Source organism: Seriola dumerili, unplaced genomic scaffold, assembly GCF_002260705.1.
Source record: "Seriola dumerili isolate Sdu_G_001 unplaced genomic scaffold, Sdu_1.0 BDQW01000068.1, whole genome shotgun sequence".
In the NCBI taxonomy this organism is placed as follows: Eukaryota; Metazoa; Chordata; class Actinopteri; order Carangiformes; family Carangidae; genus Seriola; species Seriola dumerili.
Genome location: NW_019174323.1, coordinates 732,788 through 743,898, shown reverse-complemented (window position 1 = coordinate 743,898; position 11,111 = coordinate 732,788). Strand labels below are relative to the sequence as shown.

Sequence of the window (11,111 nt, the reverse complement as noted above, 5' to 3'; positions counted from 1 at the left end):
AAGTAAGAGCTTTTCTTCCCCTCTTCATCCTCTGCAGCAAACCAGCGGATTTCAAAGCAGTTGTTCTTCTTGTGTCGTTATCAAGAAACAACCGTCTCCCATCATGCCAAGCACACTCCAGTCGCTCGGCACCCAACCGCACACCTGAGACTGAAACAGAATGACCCTTGAGGTTGTTAAAACTCTCTGGAAACTTTGAACGACCCCCGCACCCTCCTCAAAAGAAGAAACTTATTCCTTAAAAAAATAAAATAAATAAAAAAAATCGATCACCCTCTCGCTCAGCATCAAAGCTTTGTGTCTCGGCGGGACCCGAGCCCTCCGGACCAGAACCTGTCCTCCTTCAGCTCCTTTCAATTACAGTCCGTGTGTGTGCTCTCCACTCAGAGAAGAGCCTTCAATTACAGCACAAAGGCAGCCGAGATGCCCCAGTCCGAGAGGTGAAGACGAGCTGCTTCTCTCTGGTTTTGAACTGAACCACCAGCGGAGAGACTTTCAGAGATCAAGTCGATACTTTTTTTTCTTCCTGTTCAGTTGTTTTTCCGATGGAAAGACTTGAGATGTAGCTCTCAAATCCCAGAGTTCACAGCTTTTAGTTAAACTTTATGGAAAAATCGTCCTCTGATCCTTTTGTCACTTTCAGATGTAATCTGTCCAACTCTTTGCAGAAAGGTTTTACTGTGAAGTGCTGCATTTTTCATTTCCCTCGCCTGCGTCGTCTTTCCAAGAGTGCATTACAGCAACCTCAAGAGGAGAGTGGAGGTGCTGGAAATGTGCAAATTATATGAATTAGTCTTGTGTTTTTTCTTCTTGGCTGGATTCCTCCTCCTATAATCATTGTCCATCAGTCCAGAATAGCAACTAGAGAGATACTCAAAGCCCGTCCTGCAATGTTTTAGATGTTTGAAATATTTTCACATTTTCAGTCTCAAAGAGAAAAGAAGAGGGTTGAAGTGCATCAGCAGTAGTTTGAGAGGATTTCTGTTTCAGCACCATGTTCTGATAAAGGATGTACAAGTTGTAACTAATAGGTTTATTGATCTTGACAAACCATTTATGTTTTAGTGATCAATTATATTGATGAATAAGAAAAAAAAAACTTCAGGTTGCCACTTTGTAAAAAATCTGGCTGGTGTATCCTCCTCCAGCATGATACACATGTATAAATGTTAATAAGTTATTAATAAAGGGTTCATCAGTAATGTGGCTGTAGGAAGATATAAAGACAAAGTAAAAGCTGTTTCTGTTGAAGCGGTAAACAGTGGTTTAGTGTTGCAGAAGCTGAGAGATTGTGATTTTTAGACCTGCCTCCTGTGCCCACTTCACTCAAACCCCACAGCCCCAGTTTGTAACTCAGACTTTCTGCTCAAGGTTTTAAACCTGGAGCCTAATCTGTGATCTGAGATTACACTGATGACATCACTTTGACAATTTTGGGGACTTTAAAGGGACTCATGTCAGAGCCACAGCAGATATAATCCAATTTAATTCACAGGCAGAATCGTACTGACCCGGATGAGTAAACTTAACTTCATCTGTAAAATTGGTGGCGGTTTAATGGTTTATAACTAATTTATAAAGCATTAATAAATGGTTTATTAACCATTAATAATGCCATTAGTTACAACTTAGAAACATTCTTTTAAGGGCTGCCTCATTATTGAGTTCTTCAGTCCATCTTGTCAGAGAAAGAGGAAGATTGTAAAAGAGCTGTCAAATATGAAAAAATATTTCTTCCATCTTGAAAATCCAACTTTTTTTTTTTTTTTCTGTTTAACAAAAATTACGCTGGCACTTAAGTTAAAGAATTGATGATTTACTTTGCGAGTGGAGAACAAACATAACGTAGAAAGTAAAAAGTGATGAAAAAGTTTTGATGTGTTTCCCCAAAAACACTTTTAAAATTATTATTGACTAGAAGATGCATTAGTCTCAGCAAAATAACATTTTAAAGCTTTCACTTGTAATTAATAATTTGTTCCTATAACTTGTCCAAAGTGTTTTTCCATTAAGGCAGAAAAACAAATGTTTGTTTCTCTCTGTTCCCCCAGAAAATCTGTAGATGTTGAGTCTGTATCTTCGTATTATCCAGGATGAGAGAGATGTGAGCGTCTGGTGGATCAATACCTGTTTGATTTTGTGTTTAGATTTGAAAAGTAATGATTGTTTTTTTTTTTTTTTCTTTTCTTTTGAACAAAGACAAGTTGAATTTCATCAGTTGTTAAAGTTAGAAGCACATGTCATCAAACATGCTCATACCGTTATTTTGTAATTGTCTGTCCCTCTGTGATCATTAATGCACTGTCACACGCACACCCACGCACACACACACACACACGCACACAGACAGTTTAACCCTCACACTCCTCTTTTTTTTCTTTTTTTTTTTTTTTAAAGTTTACAAGAGCTTTATTCACAGATGTCTGGAAGAATGAATGGAAGAGCTTTTTGTACATAGTTCCTGTATATAGATTGATTTCCTCATGTAGGAGGAGAGACTGATGGGTAATGGGAATGGGTGGGATTGTGGGTGGGGTGGGGGGGATTAAATTTAAATTTAAATTTAGACCGGTAGACTCTACTTTTCTGAACCTGACTCTATTTTTCATTTTCTAAAGCCTTTTCTCCCAGTCGTGTTGTTGTTTTGGACAGACAGAGAGCTTAACAAGCCACCTGCAGGAAAACTTGATCTTTGTACCAATTTGCAGACTGATGTCTTTGGTTACCTGTATATAATTTTAAAATAATAAAAATTGCTACTTTCAGTACTTCCCGCGCTGGCTTTCTATCTGCTGTGTTCCCATTCTGTTTGTGGTGATAATCATTTCTCAAAGAGTCATCTAAAAAATACTTTTTTTTTGGGGGGGGGGTGTTTTTCATCCGCCGTTTCTTACAAATTATTGAGAAACATAACTGCTGCTTTTCTCAAAAGAACAAACTCGGCTACAACCAGCTTGGTCATAATAATGTCAGAGATTCATGGTCTTTTTTGTTTCTGGCAAGAAAAATATATTTTAACAGATGTACAAATACAGATTTAGACACAAGGCCTCATTTATCTAAAATACAAACAGAAATGTTGCTTTGTCCCTTTCATTGTAGGACAACAGGAAACAAATAATTACAAAGATAAGTAGAGAAAAGTCTCATTTTTAAACATTCATTGAGTCTTTAAATGTCACTTGGTCCCGCTCCTTCTCTCCCTCATGTCCCCATCATAACTCCTCTGTGCGCACCGGGCCTCCGCTGCTCTTCCCGGTGTGAAAGTCCCTGACGGGCCCGGATGCCTCCCTTGCCAGCAGTGTGGTCCCCTGTGAAGGCGGAGAGGCCCCCGGGGGCCGCGGTGCCCGGGTGGTGACTGATTCTCCGCAGGCGCCCTCCTGGAGCAGCTCGCTGAGGGTGGCGATGTAAATCTGCGCCATCTGAAGAGTCTCAGATTTGGAGAGCTTCTTGTCGCTCTCTAGGTTGGGGATGACGCTCCGGAGCCGGTCAAAGGCGACGTTGAGCCCCAGCATCCTCCTCCTCTCCCGGGCGTTGGCAGCGAGGCGTCGCCGTCTCTGCGCCCGCTCCAGAGCGCACTTGTCCGGCTGGAGGTAGTGCAGCGCTCCACCGGCAGGGCCCAGCCGCAGCTCCACGATGGCGCACGGAGGCTCTCGGTGGTCGCAGCTGCCCCTGGTGCGCTCTGCCCCCGGTCGCTCCTGCCCACGGCTACGCTGCAATAGAGCGTGGATGTCGGCGTGGAGAGCCGCCGGGGCCGCGGGGGCGACTCCTCCCTCCGGGTCCACTGAGATGAAAGGCGCGAAGAGGCTTTTACGAGGCGGCATCGCTCTTCTTCCTCTGAACAAACTTGTGCCAAACACGGTCGGTTCACTGAGAACTCCAACAAAGTAACACACTTTCAACTTTCCTCACTTTGATGGGTGAATTTATGGACAGGGGAGCCGCGGGGACGCGCAGTGCGTGCTCCGGGGGCGTGGAGAGGGTCGTGTGCTGCCTAATGAACAGAGCCAAAGTCCGCTGCAGGAGGTCTATTAACCAAGTTCATCAAAAGAGGATTAGAAGCGACTCAGTGCGCTGCTGTGGGCCGATACATGGAGGCGGCCAAGCAGAGGAGCAGTGCGGCCAAGGGGGAAAGGAAGCTAGGAAGGAGGAGAGGAAGGATGAGAGGGAGGTGTGGTAAATTAAACCTCCACCCAGTTTTATCAGAGAAACCATTAAGACTGAACCCTTTCCTAAATAATAAAAATATAAGTAGCATCATATGTAGGTGTTTATTTAAACATGTTGACAAAGTACAAAGACTGTCACTCTGCATATTAATGAGTCTCAGAGCTAAAGGACAAAACCCCCAAAATCTTTCTACTACGAAAGTTTTGTTGCATTTAAGCTCCTGCAGGGAAGATTAAAATGATCACTGAACATTCAGCAGAGAACATCAAGGTGTCAAAGTGACGTCGCTCTGTTCACACCACAGAGGATTATGTGAAGGTCTGGGAACTAATCATTTATAAAAATTACATGATATTACAGTGAAGCCCAAATTAGAGATTAGTCTGTATAATGCTGTTGGAGGGAGTTGATACTCTTCAGTTAGGAACATGTGGATATTTAATGAGCCAAACAAATCAAAAAGGAATAAAAAATATTGGAGATGTCTTTGGTTTATGGCCACATTTTTTCTCAGGGTGTTGGGGGCTTAGGACTTCAATCCTGGCTGCAGCTCTACTTGAATACTTTCATTGGTCTCTTCACCCACAGTCCTGCTCCGTGTTTTTTTCTATAAAGCAGCTTTTTGATTTAGTTTGAAATAGTGAAGTTGCAGTTAAAGCCTGTAGTGAATGTGTCCTCTACAGGTTGCAGTGTTGTTGTCATATTATGTCTCATGTATTAAAGCTCACCAGCTCATCAGTGATTCTTGTTTATAAGGTTAATTAAAAGCGTTGCGACTCCCCGAGGTTAAAGCCTGTTGATGACTGACAGTAACTGGCAGCCTCGTATCCTCTGGACAGACTCTAATGGGATTTAGCAGCGTGTCCTGACCGCCGTGTGCCAGCACTCTGCCGGGCCGGGCCTTTACAAACGCCACAGCGTGGCACCAGGCCGGCACAAAGATGGCTGTGTGACACACAGGAATATAATAGACTCCTTATGGCCAGGAGGACCCTCGCTGTCTGAGGCTGTGGGTTTGTTTCTTTTTATTCTCCAATCTGGAGCACGTGGGGAGGTTTGGCTTCACGGCTCAGATGACAGTTGTTGGCACGCTCCGCTTTATTAAACCCAATGAAATGGCTCATTGCAGCCAGCCGACGGACACAGGCTGCAGATCAAACTCTCACACCGCCACGACAGGCCTACAGATGACACCTACTCTGACCTTCTGCTTCTCTGAGTCTGAAAGTTTGACTCTTTAGGTTTTGTACAAACTCCGCCAAGTTTCAGATTCACACTTCAAAACACCACCGAGCATATTTCAGAGCAGATGATCATTTTTAAATCTTTGTGCTTGTTCCTCTTTGCAGGCAGCCATTGATCTCCACTGATTTCTACATATAATGTCTATAAATTATCGTGGTTTTTGGTGAGTGTTGGCGACTAAAGGAAAGGATAATACTGCAATCTTTTTTAGATTTTTTTTATTGTCAACAAATCCCATGAAAAAAAGTAATTTCCTAAAACAGCTGGTCCATGTAGTTTATAGCAAATATTACTCAAACGAGGAAATTGAGCATCTGTTGGGGACTATTTTCAGTGGTGGATGAATCCATATTTGGTGCTCTAGTGAGTATTTGGTAGAGGAGGACAATGTGTGAAAGATTGACTCAAAATAAAAATGTGTAAAAATAAAAAATATATAGAAATGATCCTTTATGGTGAAGTTGAAGTTTATGGTGAACAGAAAACACATCTATTGGTTTATATTGTTCTGTGATTGGGCTAAGAAACAAAAGAAAATACAGATTTCTCCTTGGAAAATGAAAATAGAATGGTGTATTTAGTAATTAGAGGAGGTTTGGCTTCATTTGTTTACATGCTCCGCTTTATTAAACCCAATGAAATGGCTGGTTGCGGCTATTCGACGGACATGGGCTGCAGATCAAACCCTGCACCACTTTCCATTGAGTCAGTGAGGCAACACGACACCCAGTTTTCAGAGGTCATCAATAACTTTTATCCAATTCAGGACAAATCACATACAATTTACATTCCTGGTGACCGATTTACAAATCAAATAACACTTTGTAAATCAATTTCCCTCATTCCAGTTCATCCATTGGTTTAAATTCAGTTCAGTTCATATGGAAGTTCAGCTGTAAAGAGTTTAATCTGGTTAGTAGTAGTTAAGTTATAGTTGGCAGAGGAGCATCTACTAGACTTCCAGAAATGAACAGAAAACAATGGCTGCCTTTGTAAAGTTGTTTAGTTTCTAACTAAAATCTGCAGCATGAACATAAAACCGTAAAACTTGGGTGAAAGTGTTGTTAATGTCAGGGAGGTTGGATGTCAGTAAACATGTCTGAGGCTACAGTAGATTTTGTGTGTAACTTTTAATATTTTCTATTTCATTTCAGTGTCTTGCATCATGGAGCACTGAGCTGATAAATGTTTCAAATGGGTTTTTTTTCTGTCTTTTTGAGGGAAAATAATCTGTTGTCTGTCTGAAAATCCATCAAGCACAACAACCTGAGTTTTTTGTATTCAATTTCCTTTCTTAATTTCACAATTAGCACGATTATGGAGTTACAGCATATCATAATAATGACAATAATGATACAAAATGATTAATTTTGATGGCATTTCTCTTTCTCAGGACTCTAGAAGCACTGCAGAAGAAAATAATACCAATGAAGAAGAGCCTTGTAATCTCCCCAGTAACTTTTCTAATTAGCTTAATTATACTACCTTATATTATATTACCAATTAAATTCTACTTTCTGTTTTCCACAGGTCCTCTGCTCAGAGCCTCAGTCTCCCTGAAGTTGTTCTTTAACTTCTAACTGCAGAATTAACAGGTGACAGTCGTCCACACTTGGACCAATGACGGCTAACTGTCGGCTCAGTGTGTCAGGACTCCAACGTAACAGAAACTCTTTGATGTTGTGATGCAGCAGGAACAAAACACACACACACACACACACACACACACATATAACCTATATAGATCAATGGAAGTACACTCAAAAACATGGAAGAACGGCCACACACAAGAATGAACACAAAAACATACACACAAAGACTCTGACACACTCATTTGTCTCATTTCACACCAGTGATCCTTCCTTCCTCCCTCATTGTGTCTCCCTGTAACACACACACACACTAATTTGTTTCACTATACATCACAGGACCCTCCTGCTCTCTCTCTCCCTGCAGGTCCAATTACTAATCATTGATTAGGCCAGCTGTGTGCGTGCGCGCGCGCGCGTGCGTGTGTGTGCGTGTGTGGGGTCATGAGGATTTTAATCAGGCATGTTGCCCCACTAATAAAAGATCGGCCTCCTCTATCGGCCCTTCAGGACTTTCAGTGTGTGTGTGTGCACGCGTGTGTGTTACAGGGAGTAAATGTGTGTTTGAGTGTTTATTGTTGATGGTATATTTCTTCACTGAACTGTGAGGCATTCACTGTCCCTCTTGTGCACATACAAATTTGTACTTAAGCATTTCTTTTTCTGACCTATATCCGCCAAATGTCCTCACTTTCCAAACCTGTTCTTACTTTTCAGAAATTGTCCTCACTTTCTTTCTTTCTTTCTTTCTTTCTTTCTTTCTTTCTTTCTTTCTTTCTTTAATAAAATAACAAATCTGGCTAATTGAGACACCTGCTGGCCAATCAGAAACAAGTATTTGTTGTCCTACTCTGTTACCGCTCACGTCCCGTCTTTTCAGGTGTGATATCATGACGTTGCGTCTCACCTCTGTTTCACGTCCCGGCTGCCTGATCTGATTGAGTCTCATACAGTTCTCTCTTGTCTCTTGTCTCCTCCCTGCTGCTCTGAACGCTGCGTCTCTCTCGGTTTTCTCAGCTGTCTGTGGCATTGACAGACGATCCGCCCAGGCATGTTTTTTTCGCCGTGATGACTTGACCCTTTGACCTCTACCTGTTTCTGCACGGCTGACGCTGCTCCTGTAACCCCCACCAACATGACGATTAATTATAGATGCATGAGGTGGGAGGGAGCGGGGATGTCAGAAACGTCAGGTTGGATTATGAATGCTGTCTGGGAGCAGAGAGGGAGACAAGACAGAGGATAAAGAGCTGAATTATAACATACTACACTCACATTTCTACTTCTGTGTTTTTGTGTTTAAGCTGACACTTTGTTTCTAAAAAAAGGAGGAGGAGGAGGCATGTTTTTGCTACTCACTGACACAAAGGTAAATTGATCTGATACAAGTTCACCTGTCAGTCTTGTCAAACTTCATTTAGGAATATTAAATTTAGAATTTAATTGCCTGAAATGATAATAAATTGCTAACAGCCAAATGAAAATGGAAAACTAAACGTCATAACTCATATTTCCTCTGTACATTACATCTGCACCTGGGTCCAGACCTGCGTTAGAATACACAATTATGGAAAACATGTACCAAATATTTTTCTTTACAGTTAACTGGAATATTTCACAGTAGAAAGTAGGCGACCTTCTTGCAACACAAGGAAATCCCTCTTACAGCTGTATGGATCCACATCGATCCCGAACATCCTTATAAGGATCTTATGTGGAAAATGTCCAGTTGGAAAGGATATTTTTTAAAAGTAAGGACGTTTTAAAAAGTGAGCACAATCTTTGAAAAGTGATGACATTTTGGAAAATGATGTCAATTTGGACAGTGAGTTCAAATTTTGAGGATATATTGGACATGTTTGGAACATTATGTCCTGCCTTGAAGATTAAGACCTGGTTTCAGGTTTTAAAATGAAGTTTCTAAACCTGTCCTTACTTTCCAAAACTGTCCTCCAGATTTTCAAATGAAGTTTTGATCAAGGTGAGGTAAAGAGTTGGGTTTAGGAGAGACATTATTTCAATTTGGTCCTCACAAGTGTGGAAGTATACAAACACGTGCTGTTGCTGGATTCATCAGTGATCCGATGGAGGGAGCTGTTGTTCTTGAGAAACTGTCTGACAAGACTGAGGGGGGAGGAGGTGGGAGGGGGAGAGGGGTCCTGGGGATTTTGTGTGAGAGACCCAGAAACATGTTGAGAGGATTTAGAGAGGGAAAAGAGAGGCAGAGGATTCTGCTGCTGCTGTTTCATAATGCTGTAATCAATGAGCTTCATCCTGTGTTACATTTTAACTTCTCCTGCCCCAGTTTTCTGCTTCAGCTCCTCTACACAAGATTTCTGTTTGTTTAGATTCAAAGTTTGATTTCTTTTAATCATTTTCCATCAGCTCGTACTTTTTCTGTAAGAGATTGAAGTTTTTCTTTTGGGCTAATTTTCATAGAAATGAACTGAAAACACATGATGTCCGTCTGGAAGGAAGGAAATCAATCTAAACACTGATGAGATATGTGACACAAAGAATTTAAAAATGGGATGAAAGAAGAACCTCTTGTCCTTCACCTCACTGTGGCTGATGTAAGTGATGATACTGTGCTGCGTGAAGTTGCTGCTCCTCATGGATCCCTGTGTGTAGCACAGGAGCATCCGTTCACTTTAATCTAACAGAGTGTGTGTGTGTGTGTGTGTGTGTGTGTGTGTGTATATATATATATCCTGGGGGGTCAATACACCTTTGTATGCAGAGTGCATACAGAGTTGTGTTCAAAATGCGTTTTGGTTCAGGTACATTTTACACTCAGTGGGCTGGAAGTGTTTCCACCATCACAGGAGACATCACAGAGGCAACATGAGCGTTTTACAGTTTCTGCTCCTTTGTTGTAGATTTGTTAAAAATCTGCTTCTGTTGAAATTTGTTGTAGGAGGTCGGGACTGACATGATCATATTCCTCTATGGACTGTTTCCCATGGTTACCTAGCAACAGGAGCTGTTTGCAGACAGGTCCTGACAGTTCAGCATTCAAATACACCAATGAAAAGACCAAAACCACTTTTTTTTTCTCGGATTCTTGGTCCACACCACAGCTGGATAAGATGACCGCACCCGGTGTCTTGGACCTGAGTGATTCTAGCTTCACTCCGGTTTGTCCTCAGTGACTCAGATCAGACCCAAGCGCCTTGGAAATGACTTTTCTGACTTGGTTTGTGAAGTGGATTTGACCTTTTATGACTCTGTGACTTCAGTGACCTTGACCTTTGGTGACCTGGACTTGACCTCAGTGTCTTTGACCTTGGTGACTCACTGCCGGGTGATGTTGACAATTTAAACTCAGGGTTTAAAAACTGAAAATAGAAGTTGGTTGATTTTTTCTGCTTCTTTTGCGAAAAAAATTGCTTCTCAAATTATGATTCCACTGCAGCGAATTCATTTGATTTGCGCGAACGCACGCACGCACACACACACACACACACACACACACACACACACACACACACACACACACACACACACACACAAACAAACGATGTTGTTGACCCAAGCCAAGTGTTCCCTCCCATCATGCAGCCTGTTTAGCCACTCTGCTAATTAGTCAACCTAATTCAACAGCTAACACTCTCATTAGACCTGCCAGTGAGTGTGTGTGTGTGTGTGTGTCACCCAGAGGCTTGTATGGTTCACTAATCAGGTTGATGCGTGTGATAAGCAAACAACGTGCCTATTAAGGGATTTCTGGATTCGACTGGGAGGTCATGCAATTACATTTCTTCTTCCTCTCTCTTTCTCGTCTCTCTCTCTTTCTCTCTGGTGGTGAAGCAAGGCACTAACACTACCAAGGCTGTAGGTTCCCATCCCTCTGGAGTCTTTCACGCAAAGTACATGTTGCCTCTACGCCTTACAAGACAGCCTTTAATTGGTGTTATTAAAGCTGCTCTTCTGCCTGTTTCCTCACACTTCCTCATGTGTACTCTGCGTGTGCTCGGCTCCCTCTACTCTGCATTGCTGCTGAAGGTTAGTTAAAGCCAGCAGGGAGGCTGAAAGCTACGCTGGTGATGAGCCTGAAGACGTGTGTGTGTGTGTGTGTGTGTGTGTGTGTGTGTGTGTGTGTGTGTG

The 11,111-nt window shown here is 42.1% G+C and overlaps 1 protein-coding gene across 1 annotated transcript; it reads right to left on the bottom strand.

The window, feature by feature from the left end:
- Positions 1 to 3,203: 3,203 nt before the first annotated feature.
- LOC111219566 (protein atonal homolog 1-like) lies at positions 3,204 to 3,824 on the bottom strand. Its single transcript, XM_022742285.1, has one exon. The coding sequence runs from the start codon at positions 3,822 to 3,824 to the stop codon at positions 3,216 to 3,218; it is 609 nt and encodes a 202-aa protein (XP_022598006.1). The 3' UTR covers positions 3,204 to 3,215.
- Positions 3,825 to 11,111: the final 7,287 nt, after the last annotated feature.